This window comes from Salvelinus alpinus, chromosome 2 (genome assembly GCF_045679555.1).
Source record: "Salvelinus alpinus chromosome 2, SLU_Salpinus.1, whole genome shotgun sequence".
In the NCBI taxonomy this organism is placed as follows: domain Eukaryota; kingdom Metazoa; phylum Chordata; class Actinopteri; order Salmoniformes; family Salmonidae; genus Salvelinus; species Salvelinus alpinus.
In genome coordinates, this window is record NC_092087.1 from 118,010,204 (window position 1) to 118,024,050 (window position 13,847).

At 47.1% G+C, this 13,847-nt stretch overlaps 1 protein-coding gene across 4 annotated transcripts; it reads right to left on the reverse strand.

The window, feature by feature from the left end:
• Positions 1-464: 464 nt before the first annotated feature.
• plk1 (polo-like kinase 1 (Drosophila)) lies at positions 465-13,341 on the reverse strand. Of its 4 annotated transcripts, XM_071390276.1 has the most exons (11): positions 13,039-13,333; positions 12,547-12,927; positions 11,947-12,115; positions 11,369-11,513; positions 10,911-11,004; positions 7,056-7,278; positions 6,387-6,530; positions 4,612-4,689; positions 3,959-4,113; positions 2,257-2,439; positions 465-1,125 (listed from the first exon to the last, which is right to left on the reverse strand). In XM_071390276.1, exons 2-11 carry the CDS (start codon positions 12,907-12,909, stop codon positions 934-936), a joined length of 1,746 nt encoding a protein of 581 aa, XP_071246377.1. In that variant the 5' UTR covers positions 12,910-12,927; positions 13,039-13,333; the 3' UTR covers positions 465-933. The 4 variants fall into 4 exon arrangements, with proteins under 4 accessions (XP_071246377.1, XP_071246376.1, XP_071246378.1 ...); XM_071390275.1 differs by having other exon boundaries at positions 12,547-13,333; XM_071390277.1 differs by lacking the exon at positions 465-1,125 and adding an exon at positions 2,080-2,115 and having other exon boundaries at positions 12,547-13,336.
• Positions 13,342-13,847: the final 506 nt, after the last annotated feature.

Below are 13,847 nucleotides of genomic sequence, written 5' to 3' on the forward strand. Positions count from 1 at the left end.
CTTGTACTACAATGTAAGAAATCAAACGGGGAGGGGCTGTGTGTTGGATATCGCAGTCAGCACTGCCCTTTAAATACATCACTCATTGCTTCAAGCCACACCCCGTGAACATACCTTAAAGAATGTTCAAGAACCTTTAGGGGAAACTTGTCTTTCAAAATGGCTCCGCAACGCAGTAAACTGAACTGAACGCACCCCCATGACGCCTCATTCTATGCTGGTTGTCAGGGGTTGTGAAATTAAACATTCACCCTAGTTACATCACATAGGTCTCTATGGTTACATTAGACCTGCCCTACCCCGATAATCTAGGTTTACAGTAACATTCACCCTGTTCAGTTGGATTCTCGTCACCATTCTAGGTTTACAGTAACATGCACCCTGTTCAGTTGGATTCTCTTCCTACCCATAATGCTTTGAGTTTAGTCTGCTTCAAGTGAACAAAACAACCCGTAAAACACAACCTCTTTCAAGACTTTATTAATGTGGAAGAATATTCAACTTTTAAAACATGTAAACGTTTAATTAAACCTTCAGAAAGTTTTGTACAAGAGGAAAGTCATGTTGAAAACGACATGTAAAAACAGGTTTAAAAGATTGAGAAGCATGTACATGATACAGTCTGTCACAACACGGTTCGTTTCCCACCTCACCTAGCGCACTACAGACCAGACAGAGTAGTGGATTACAGACAGGATGTTAACTCAGACAAACACAGACAGGACAGGAAGAGACAGATCACTTGTGACTATAATAAGACGTTGTTTCAACATTAGAGACCGTTGGTAGATCCAGCAGTCTGATTGGCCAGCAGACAGCAGGAAGTGGATTATAGTCAGGGGGGGGGGGGGTTGGGGGATAAACACCTTGCCCTCCACCCTGGGCTGTGATAGGCTGCGGGGCCAGAGAGGACGGTGTTGATTGGCTGGTTGGTTAGTGAGGCGTGGAGGACTTGCAGGCCAGTAGTTTGGCCACCATCAGTCGAGCGTATCGCATCCTGCTGGCCAGCTCCTTACAGCAGCCAAACTCCTCGATCAGAGACATCTTATAGGTTCGGAAGTCTCTCCTCTCGTCGATGAAGGACACAGCACCCATCAGCGGACACAGGATCAACTTGGTGTGGTCCTACAGAAGAGATATCTCTATATTATCTATCACAATAACTTGGTGTGGTCCTACAGAAGAGATATCTCCATATTATCTATCACAATAACTTGGTGTGGTCCTACAGAAGAGATATCTCCATATTATCTATCACAATAACTTGGTGTGGTCCTACAGAAGAGATATCTATATTATCTATCACAATAACTTGGTGTGGTCCTATAGAAGAGATATCTCCATATTATCTATCACAATAACTTGGTGTGGTCCTACAGAAGAGATCTCTATATTATCTATCACAATAACTTGGTGTGGTCCTATAGAAGAGATATCTCCATATTATCTATCACAATAACTTGGTGTGGTCCTACAGAAGAGATATCTCCATATTATCTATCACAATAACTTGGTGTGGTCCTACAGAAGAGATATCTCCATATTATCTATCACAATAACTTGGTCTGGTCCTACAGAAGAGATCTCTCCATATTATCTATCACAATAACTTGGTGTGGTCCTACAGAAGAGATATCTCCATATTATCTATCACAATAACTTGGTGTGGTCCTACAGAAGAGATATCTCCATATTATCTATCACAATAACTTGGTGTGGTCCTACAGAAGAGATATCTCCATATTATCTATCACAATAACTTGGTGTGGTCCTACAGAAGAGATATCTCCATATTATCTATCACAATAACTTGGTGTGGTCCTACAGAAGAGATCTCTATATTATCTATCACAATAACTTGGTGTGGTCCTATAGAAGAGATATCTCCATATTATCTATCACAATAACTTGGTGTGGTCCTACAGAAGAGATATCTCCATATTATCTATCACAATAACTTGGTGTGGTCCTACAGAAGAGATATCTCCATATTATCTATCACAATAACTTGGTGTGGTCCTACAGAAGAGATCTCCATATTATCTATCACAATAACTTGGTGTGGTCCTACAGAAGAGATCTCCATATTATCTATCACAATAACTTGGTGTGGTCCTATAGAAGAGATATCTCCATATTATCTATCACAATAATTTGGTGTGGTCCTATAGAAGAGATATATAGTGATAAACAATACTCAGAGAGACGGGAGGAGAGAGACGAGGAGAGAGGAGAGGAAGGACGAGAGACGGGTACCTGGAAGAAGTTGATCTGCACGGTGCCGTTGGTGAGGTGGAGGACGATGGCCGACTTGGTTCTGAACCAGTGGCTGAGGTACGGCAGACGGGCCAGCTCGTCTCCGTCACGAGGCGTGATGTTGGCGCCCGCCTTCAGAAGGTGCTCCGACATGTAGTTACGGAAGTACTTCAACAACGTGATCTGGGGAGGGCAGAGGTCACAGGTCAGCTAGGCTCTAACCCTTTAATAGACATGTAGTTATAGAAGTACTACAACAACGTGATCTGGGGAGGGCAGGGGTCACAGGTCAGCTAGGCTCTAACCCTTTAATAGACATGTAGTTATAGAAGTACTTCAACAATGTGATCTGGGGAGGGCAGGGGTCACAGGTCAGCTAGGCTCTAACAGACATGTAGTTATAGAAGTACTTCAACAATGTGATCTGGGGAGGGCAGAGGTCACAGGTCAGCTAGGCTCTAACCCTTTAATAGACATGTAGTTATAGAAGTACTTCAACAATGTGATCTGGGGAGGGCAGAGGTCACAGGTCAGCTAGGCTCTAACCCTTTAATAGACATGTAGTTATAGAAGTACTTCAACAATGTGATCTGGGGAGGGCAGAGGTCACAGGTCAGCTAGGCTCTAACCCTTTAATAGACATGTAGTTATAGAAGTACTATAACAATGTGATCTGGGGAGGGCAGAGGTCACAGGTCAGCTAGGCTCTAACCCTTTAATAGACATGTAGTTATAGAAGTACTACAACAATGTGATCTGGGGAGGGCAGAGGTCACAGGTCAGCTAGGCTCTAACAGACATGTAGTTATAGAAGTACTTCAACAATGTGATCTGGGGAGGGCAGAGGTCACAGGTCAGCTAGGCTCTAACCCTTTAATAGACATGTAGTTATAGAAGTACTTCAACAATGTGATCTGGGGAGGGCAGAGGTCACAGGTCAGCTAGGCTCTAACCCTTTAATAGACATGTAGTTATAGAAGTACTATAACAATGTGATCTGGGGAGGGCAGGGGTCACAGGTCAGCTAGGCTCTAACCCTTTAATAGACATGTAGTTATAGAAGTACTATAACAATGTGATCTGGGGAGGGCAGAGGTCACAGGTCAGCTAGGCTCTAACCCTTTAATAGACATGTAGTTATAGAAGTACTTCAACAATGTGATCTGGGGAGGGCAGGGGTCACAGGTCAGCTAGGCTCTAACAGACATGTAGTTATAGAAGTACTTCAACAATGTGATCTGGGGAGGGCAGAGGTCACAGGTCAGCTAGGCTCTAACAGACATGTAGTTATAGAAGTACTACAACAATGTGATCTGGGGAGGGCAGAGGTCACAGGTCAGCTAGGCTCTAACCCTTTAATAGACATGTAGTTATAGAAGTACTTCAACAATGTGATCTGGGGAGGGCAGGGGTCACAGGTCAGCTAGGCTCTAACAGACATGTAGTTATAGAAGTACTTCAACAATGTGATCTGGGGAGGGCAGAGGTCACAGGTCAGCTAGGCTCTAACCCTTTAATAGACATGTAGTTATAGAAGTACTTCAACAATGTGATCTGGGGAGGGCAGGGGTCACAGGTCAGCTAGGCTCTAACAGACATGTAAGGTGAGAAGACAAGAGGCTAAGGATTTTATCCCAATGCTATTCGAAAGTTAGCCTGACGCTAGCCACAGCCATAGAGAAGCACTAGCAGCGACGCTAACCTTCTTGGATAGCGTAGCGGGGTAGGAGCGGACACTGAGGTAGCTCTCGGCAGCCATCTTGTCGATGTACTGAAGACTGTCTCCGTCAGCGTACATGATCATCCTGGTACAGTCGTTAAACAACACCCCCACGCTGTTGTCACACAGCTGATAGCCTGCAGCAGAGGAGACACACAACCCTCCATTCAGAGTGGATCGCATGGACACGGGGTTGACATGGTAACAGAGCATCACATGGACACAGGGTTGACATGGTAACAGAGCATCACATGGACACAGGGTTGACATGGTAACAGAGAGCATGGACACAGGGTTGACATGGTAACAGAGAGCATCACATTGACACAGGGTTGACATGGTAACAGAGAAAGAGCATTGACACAGGGTTGACATGGTGACAGAGCATCACATTGACACAGGGTTGACATGGTAACAGAGAGCATCACATTGACACAGGGTTGACATGGTGACAGAGAGCATCACATTGACACAGGGTTGACATGGTGACAGAGCATCACATTGACACAGGGTTGACATGGTAACAGAGCATCACATTGACACAGGGTTGACATGGTAACAGAGAGCATCACATTGACACAGGGTTGACATGGTGACACAGAGACAGGGTTGACATGGTGACAGAGAGTTGTTACCCAGTCCGTATTTGTCGCTGTAGTCGACCCACTTGCTGATCCAGAAGATGGGGACACAGGCTGGGTCCTCTGCTTCCTCTGGAAACACAGGGGTCAGAGGTCAGGGGTCAGACAGGAACCCTGTCTAGAGCACGTCATACCTAACAGAGGTCAATATGTTGGGCTGTGTCTCGTACCCATTCGTATGAGTCCTCTCTCCGAGAGCAGTGTGTGTGTCTCGTACCCATTCGTATGAGTCCTCTCTCCGAGAGCAGTGTGTGTGTGTCTCGTACCCATTCGTATGAGTCCTCTCTCCGAGGGCAGTGTGTGTGTGTGTGTCTCGTACCCATTCGTATGAGTCCTCTCTCCGAGGGCAGTGTGTGTGTGTGTGTGTCTCGTACCCATTCGTATGAGTCCTCTCTCCGAGGGCAGTGTGTGTGTGTGTCTCGTACCCATTCGTATGAGTCCTCTCTCCGAGAGGGCAGTGTGTGTCTCGTACCCATTCGTATGAGTCCTCTCTCCGAGGGCAGTGTGTGTGTGTGTGTCTCGTACCCATTCGTATGAGTCCTCTCTCCGAGGGCAGTGTGTGTGTCTCGTACCCATTCGTATGAGCCCTCTCTCCGAGGGCAGTGTGTGTGTGTCGTACCCATTCGTACGAGTCCTCTCTCCGAGGGCAGTGTGTGTGTCTCGTACCCATTCGTATGAGTCCTCTCTCCGAGGGCAGTGTGTGTGTGTCTCGTACCCATTCGTATGAGTCCTCTCTCCGAGGGCAGTGTGTGTGTCTCGTACCCATTCGTATGAGCCCTCTCTCCGAGGGCAGTGTGTGTGTCTCGTACCCATTCGTATGAGTCCTCTCTCCGAGGGCAGTGTGTGTGTGTGTCTCGTACCCATTCGTATGAGTCCTCTCTCCGAGGGCAGTGTGTGTGTCTCGTACCCATTCGTATGAGTCCTCTCTCCGAGGGCAGTGTGTGTGTCTCGTACCCATTCGTATGAGTCCTCTCTCCGAGGGCAGTGTGTGTGTGTCTCGTACCCATTCGTACGAGTCCTCTCTCCGAGGGCAGTGTGTGTGTCTCGTACCCATTCGTATGAGCCCTCTCTCCGAGGGCAGTGTGTGTGTCTCGTACCCATTCGTACGAGTCCTCTCTCCGAGGGCAGTGTGTGTGTGTCTCGTACCCATTCGTATGAGTCCTCTCTCCGAGGGCAGTGTGTGTGTGTCTCGTACCCATTCGTATGAGTCCTCTCTCCGAGGGCAGTGTGTGTGTGTGTCTCGTACCCATTCGTATGAGTCCTCTTTCCGAGGGCAGTGTGTGTGTCTCGTACCCATTCGTATGAGTCCTCTTTCCGAGGGCAGTGTGTGTGTCTCGTACCCATTCGTATGAGTCCTCTCTCCGAGGGCAGTGTGTGTGTGTCGTACCCATTCGTATGAGCCCTCTCTCCGAGGGCAGTGTGTGTGTCTCGTACACATTCGTATGAGTCCTCTCTCCGAGGGCAGTGTGTGTGTCTCGTACCCATTCGTATGAGTCCTCTCTCCGAGGGCAGTGTGTGTGTGTGTCTCGTACCCATTCGTATGAGTCCTCTTTCCGAGGGCAGTGTGTGTGTCTCGTACCCATTCGTATGAGTCCTCTCTCCGAGGGCAGTGTGTGTGTCTCGTACCCATTCGTATGAGTCCTCTCTCCGAGGGCAGTGTGTGTGTGTGTCGTACCCATTCGTATGAGCCCTCTCTCCGAGGGCAGTGTGTGTGTCTCGTACACATTCGTATGAGTCCTCTCTCCGAGGGCAGTGTGTGTGTCTCGTACCCATTCGTATGAGTCCTCTCTCCGAGGGCTTGGCAGCGTTGCAGGTGTCCAGCTGCTGCAGCAGGTCACTCAGGTTGCAGTCTGTGGCCTCTGGAATCTCTCTGAGCAGCGCCTCCTCTTTCTGCTCCACCTTCTCTGTCCCTGCTGAAGAGAAGAGGTCGACACTAAACCCCCGCTGAAGGAAAGGAGAGGTCGACACTAGACCCCCGCTGAAGAGAAGAGGTCGACACTAAACCCCCGCTGAAGGAAAACGAAGGGAGGAAAGGAAGGGAGACTGACACTAGACCCCCCCCCTCGCTGAAGGAAAGGAAGGGAGGAAAGGAGAGAGACTGACAGTAGATCCCCCCCCGGCTGAAGGAAAAAGGGAGGAAAGGAAGGGAGACTGACACTAGACCACCCCCGCTGAAGGAAAGGAAGGCAGGAAAAGGAAGGGAGGAAAGGAAGGGCGGAAAGGAGAGAGACTGACACTAGACCACCCCCGCTGAAGGAAAGGAAGGCAGGAAAAGGAAGGGAGGAAAGGAAGGGAGGAAAGGAGAGAGACTGACACTAGACCCCCCCCCCCTCGCTGAAGGAAAGGAAGGGAGGAAAGGAGAGAGACTGACACTAGACCCCCGGGCTGAAGGAAAGGAGAGACCCCTCCACTAGATAGTGTAGTAGTGTGAATCTAACCTTTGTTGTTGAGGGCGGTGAGCGGGCGTCTCTGGCCGGGCTCCAGAGAGGAGGGAGCGATGGAGAAGCGCGGGGGCACGGTGAGGCAGGTGGTGGGGAGACGCAGGGGGATGTACCCCTCGGTGAAGAACTCATCGGTCTGCAGCTGGGAGATGGTGGGTCGCTGGGCCGGGTCGGCGTGCAGCATCCGCTTGATCAGAGACGCTGCCACCGGGTTGATCTGCTACAGAAACACAATTACAAACAGCATCCTCTTGATCAGAGACGCTGCTACAGGGTTGATCTGCTACAGAAACACAATTACAAACAGCATCCTCTTGATCAGAGACGCTGCTACAGGGTTGATCTGCTACAGAAACACAATTACAAACAGCATCCTCTTGATCAGAGACGCTGCTACAGGGTTGATCTGCTACAGAAACACAATTACAAACAGCATCCTCTTGATCAGAGACGCTGCTACAGGGTTGATCTGCTACAGAAACACAATTACAAACAGCATCCTCTTGATCAGAGACGCTGCTACAGGGTTGATCTGCTACAGAAACACAATTACAAACAGCATCCTCTTGATCAGAGACGCTGCTACAGGGTTGATCTGCTACAGAAACACAATTACAAACAGCATCCTCTTGATCAGAGACGCTGCTACAGGGTTGATCTGCTACAGAAACACAATTACAAACAGCATCCTCTTGATCAGAGACGCTGCCACAGGGTTGATCTGCTACAGAAACACAATTACAAACAGCATCCTATTGATCAGAGACGCTGCTACAGGGTTGATCTGCTACAGAAACACAATTACAAACAGCATCCTCTTGATCAGAGACGCTGCCACCGGGTTGATCTGCTACAGAAACACAATTACAAACAGCATCCTCTTGATCAGAGACGCTGCCACAGGGTTGATCTGCTACAGAAACACAATTACAAACAGCATCCTATTGATCAGAGACGCTGCTACAGGGTTGATCTGCTACAGAAACACAATTACAAACAGCATCCTCTTGATCAGAGACGCTGCTACAGGGTTGATCTGCTACAGAAACACAATTACAAACAGCATCCTCTTGATCAGAGACGCTGCTACAGGGTTGATCTGCTAAAGAAACACAATTACAAACAGCATCCTCTTGATCAGAGACGCTGCTACAGGGTTGATCTGCTACAGAAACACAATTACAAACAGCATCCTCTTGATCAGAGACGCTGCCACAGGGTTGATCTGCTACAGAAACACAATTACAAACAGCATCCTCTTGATCAGAGACGCTGCTACAGGGTTGATCTGCTACAGAAGCACAATTACAAACAGCATCCTCTTGATCAGAGACGCTGCCACCGGGTTGATCTGCTACAGAAACACAATTACAAACAGCATCCTCTTGATCAGAGACGCTGCCACCGGGTTGATCTGCTACAGAAACACAATTACAAACAGCATCCTATTGATCAGAGACGCTGCTACAGGGTTGATCTGCTACAGAAACACAATTACAAACAGCATCCTCTTGATCAGAGACGCTGCTACAGGGTTGATCTGCTACAGAAACACAATTACAAACAGCATCCTCTTGATCAGAGACGCTGCCACCGGGTTGATCTGCTACAGAAACACAATTACAAACAGCATCCTATTGATCAGAGACGCTGCTACAGGGTTGATCTGCTACAGAAACACAATTACAAACAGCATCCTCTTGATCAGAGACGCTGCTACAGGGTTGATCTGCTACAGAAACACAATTACAAACAGCATCCTATTGATCAGAGACGCTGCTACAGGGTTGATCTGCTACAGAAACACAATTACAAACAGCATCCTCTTGATCAGAGACGCTGCTACAGGGTTGATCTGCTACAGAAACACAATTACAAACAGCATCCTCTTGATCAGAGACGCTGCTACAGGGTTGATCTGCTACAGAAACACAATTACAAACAGCATCCTCTTGATCAGAGACGCTGCTACAGGGTTGATCTGCTACAGAAACACAACTACAAACAGCATCCTCTTGATCAGAGACGCTGCCACCGGGTTGATCTGCTACAGAAACACAATTACAAACAGCATCCTCTTGATCAGAGACGCTGCTACAGGGTTGATCTGCTACAGAAACACAATTACAAACAGCATCCTCTTGATCAGAGACGCTGCTACAGGGTTGATCTGCTACAGAAACACAATTACAAACAGCATCCTCTTGATCAGAGACGCTGCTACAGGGTTGATCTGCTACAGAAACACAATTACAAACAGCATCCTCTTGATCAGAGACGCTGCAATTACAAAACGGGGAGAGAAACGGAGAGAAGATGGTGAAGAAACTGACAAAAACAGATGACCTTTGATAGTGTAGTAGTAATGGGTGGTATTAACTCACCCAGGGGGATAGTGTAGTAGTAATGGGTGGTATTAACTCACCCAGGGGATAGTGTAGTAGTAACGGGTGGTATTAACTCACCCAGGGGATAGTGTAGTAGTAATGGGTGGTATTAACTCACCCAGGGGATAGTGTAGTAGTAACGGGTGGTATTAACTCACCCAGGGGGATAGTGTAGTAGTAACGGGTGGTATTAACTCACCCAGGGGATAGTGTAGTAGTAATGGGTGGTATTAACTCACCCAGGGGATAGTGTAGTAGTAACGGGTGGTGTCAACTCACCCAGGGGATAGTGTAGTAGTAATGGGTGGTGTCAACTCACCCAGGGGATAGTGTAGTAGTAACGGGTGGTGTCAACTCACCCAGGGGATAGTGTAGTAGTAATGGGTGGTGTCAACTCACCCAGGGGATAGTGTAGTAGTAATGGGTGGTGTCAACTCACCCAGGGGATAGTGTAGTAGTAACGGGTGGTGTCAACTCACCCAGGGGATAGTGTAGTAGTAATGGGTGGTGTCAACTCACCCAGGGGATAGTGTAGTAGTAACGGGTGGTGTCAACTCACCCAGGGGATAGTGTAGTAGTAATGGGTGGTTTAACTCACCCAGGGGATAGTGTAGTAGTAATGGGTGGTATTAACTCACCCAGGGGATAGTGTAGTAGTAATGGGTGGTGTCAACTCACCCAGGGGACAGTGTAGTAGTAACGGGTGGTATTAACTCACCCAGGGGATAGTGTAGTAGTAACGGGTGGTATTAACTCACCCAGGGGATAGTGTAGTAGTAATGGGTGGTATTAACTCACCCAGGGGATAGTGTAGTAGTAATGGGTGGTATTAACTCACCCAGGGGATAGTGTAGTAGTAATGGGTGGTATTAACTCACCCAGGGGATAGTGTAGTAGTAATGGGTGGTTTAACTCACCCAGGGGATAGTGTAGTAGTAACGGGTGGTATTAACTCACCCAGGGGATAGTGTAGTAGTAATGGGTGGTTTAACTCACCCAGGGGATAGTGTAGTAGTAACGGGTGGTGTCAACTCACCCAGGGGATAGTGTAGTAGTAACGGGTGGTGTCAACTCACCCAGGGGATAGTGTAGTAGTAACGGGTGGTATTAACTCACCCAGGGGATAGTGTAGTAGTAATGGGTGGTATTAACTCACCCAGGGGATAGTGTAGTAGTAATGGGTGGTATTAACTCACCCAGGGGATAGTGTAGTAGTAACGGGTGGTGTCAACTCACCCAGGGGACAGTGTAGTAGTAATGGGTGGTATTAACTCACCCAGGGGATAGTGTAGTAGTAACGGGTGGTGTCAACTCACCCAGGGGATAGTGTAGTAGTAATGGGTGGTTTAACTCACCCAGGGGATAGTGTAGTAGTAACGGGTGGTATTAACTCACCCAGGGGATAGTGTAGCGGTATTGGGTGGTGTCAACTCACCCAGGGGATAGTGTAGCGGTATTAACTCACCCAGGGGATAGTGTAGTTGTTCTTTTTGATGCGGTTGTAGGTCTCCTTCAGACAAGACGTCTCAAATGGAGGTTTACCAACCAGCAGAGTGTACCTGAGAGAGATGCAACCTGTTACAATACAGAGCACTACTGGGGGAACCCAGATATAGTATTAAATGTGTGTTGAGGTAGTCAGTATGAAGCCTGTTACAATACAGACCACTACTGGGGGAACCCAGATATAGTATTAAATATGTGTTGAGGTAGTCAGTATGAAGCCTGTTACAATACAGACCACTACTGGGGAAACCCAGATATAGTATTAAATATGTGTTGAGGTAGTATGTAGCCTGTTACGCCAACATGGCTGGTCAAATATACATTTCTTTGACCCGCCAATAGCTAAATCTACCCGTATGTGGCAGGTGTTTAACGTCCCTCCCGTGTCTGTGTGCATCTCGTCTGCGTTCCACTTACAGGATGCAGCCCAGAGACCAGACGTCGACCTCGAAGCTGTGTCCTTTCTTACAGAGAACCTCCGGGGCGATGTAGTTAGGAGTTCCACACAACGTCTTCTTACGCTCCCCCTCAAATTCTATCTTAGTGGCAAGGCCAAAGTCACCTGGGGAGAAGTCAGATGGGTGTTTAGACAAGGTGCTGTACAGAGGTGTGTGTAGAGGCTGAATGAATACAGCCCTGGTGTGTGTGTGTATAGAGGTGTATTGTCAAACTATCCGTTGGTGTTCATTCTGAACCGGCCCACCAAGTGTGTGTGGTGTACATTCTGCAGTGAGTCTATACGGAGTGTGTGTGTACATTCTGCAGTGAGTCTATACGGAGTGTGTGTGGTGTACATTCTGCAGTGAGTCTATACGGAGTGTGTGTGGTGTACATTCTGCAGTGAGTGGTATACGGAGTGTGTGTGGTGTACATTCTGCAGTGAGTCTATACGGAGTGTGTGTGTGGTGTACATTCTGCAGTGAGTCTATACGGAGTGTGTGTGGTGTACATTCTGCAGTGAGTCTATACGGAGTGTGTGTGTGTGTGTTGCGTACCTATCTTGACATCCATGTCGTCGCTGAGGAAGATGTTTCCTAGTTTCAGGTCTCTGTGTATCACTCTGTTATTGTGGAGATACTGACAGCCTTTAACCAGCTGCATCATATAATACCGAGCCTCTGGCTCTGTTATCGCCTTACGACGCTTATGCAGCTCCAACAGAGACTGGAAAAGGACACGGAAAGGGGGGTTAGCAACTATTATAACATCGCCAGGTTAACTTGTATTCTTAGGGTTTGCTTCTGAATGTCTGATTGGGGGACATGTACTTAGCCTAAGTTGTCATGCCAAGAAAACCCGCTTTTCAGTAGTTTGCACAAATTCATACCTACTTTTAAAGTTCACCAGTTGTAAATAACTTTCATTCAAAAGCGCAAAAGTATAAACCTAACTACTTATACAATCCCAGCTAGTCACCTTGTGGGCAAGTTGTGGTTAACAAGTCATGTCAATTCAAGTAGCTAGTCATGTTGACCGTTGGGCTTCCTTCCTAGACTAGGACGTTTCAAGCTAGCTACAGTAAGCTAGTAAAATACATGGTTAGCAAAGACAACTTACCTAAGTAAATGTTAAATCAGAAAACAAAATCCACTCACCCTTCGCCTGCAAATTTCCAAAACAACAAAGACGAAGTCGTCGTCCTCGAAAAAGCCGTGAAATCCCACAATGTGCGGGTTGTCGAGACTCTTGTGAATGGCGATTTCAGAGCTCATCTTCTCCCTCTGGTGAGGCTTGAGAATCATGGATTTGGGGACGACTTTACCGGCGAAAACCTCTTTAGTTTCCATATCTGTGATTTCGTAGCATTTGGCAAAGCCTCCCTTACCGAGAAATCTTCCCCGAGTGTACTTTTTCAATGTCCGGGGATCCACTAGAATATCTGGGATCTCTTTGAGAGGTGCCGATTTGGGGTCGACATTTGCCGACGGATTCGCCGCCTTGGCTACCGGTGCACTCATATTAGATATAAAAGTGCTCTTCAGGTTTACGAAAGGCAGAAAATAAAGATACAAGTTGACAAATCTAAATAAAAAGAATACAATTTAAAATAAATAAAAATCCAATACAAAAAAAGGTTGGCTACCTACCACACTTTAGACAGGCTAGTTAGCCAACCATCCACCCTTCGAGCAAACCACTGATTTCAAATCAAAACCAACCATTCAGGTGCCCAAAACTAGCAAAACTGTTTGCTCAAATGTAGCGTACGATGCCCAAGAATCAATCGATTTAACTAAATATAACTGAATAGGGTTGCAACAACAAAAAAAGAAAGGTAAGAAATGAGTTTCCCCCGCTGTTACTCTGCTCTTCGTTGAACAACAGTGTCAACTAGCTAGCTGTAAGTTTAAATGCTGCTCTGTTCGTTACACCCGCCTGTGATTGGTCCTGCCGATTTGAATTACAAGCTGCCGCAGCAAAGCATCACGGGAAGGCTTCAACTATGAGCCAATTGCCGAGCAGGAAGTTCATATCCGCAGCACCGGTTGGTTAAAAATCTGTAGATAACGCCCCTATCTTCCTTAAACACGGACCAATCACCGACAAAAACCAGACGATAACCAAATGAATTGTGGGAAATGTAGTAGTTTGTATTTTCACAAACGCACCTTGGAGATAATGTTATGTCGTGTGACTAGAAAAACACGTAGCCAGAAGGAAAATAAACGTTATTATTACAATCCATCGCCGATAAACAATACTGGTATGTTTTAGGTAAATATAAACAATAGAACTGTTGACAAATGTAAACTCCGTCTGACACTGATGCGTCTGACTTCTCTCACCCATTCACGTCATTTTCTTTAGGAATGTAGTGAAGTAAAGTAAAAGTTGTCAATAATATAAATAGTCAAGTACAGACCCCCCCCCCCCCCCCCCCCCCAACAAACAAAAA

What these genes read in the sequence shown, in the direction of transcription:
- plk1 (XM_071390276.1), bottom strand. Translation starts at nt 12,909, where the DNA reads ATGAGTGCACCGGTAGCCAAGGCGGCGAATCCGTCGGCAAATGTCGAC. An exon ending in ACAACTACACTATCCCCTGG is followed by an intron (nt 7,279 to 10,910) that starts GTGAGTTAATAC and finishes GTGTTTCTGTAG; the next exon opens with CAGATCAACCCGGTGGCAGC. An exon ending in TGCAGATCAACTTCTTCCAG is followed by an intron (nt 1,126 to 2,256) that starts GTACCCGTCTCT and finishes TCTCTTCTGTAG; the next exon opens with GACCACACCAAGTTGATCCT.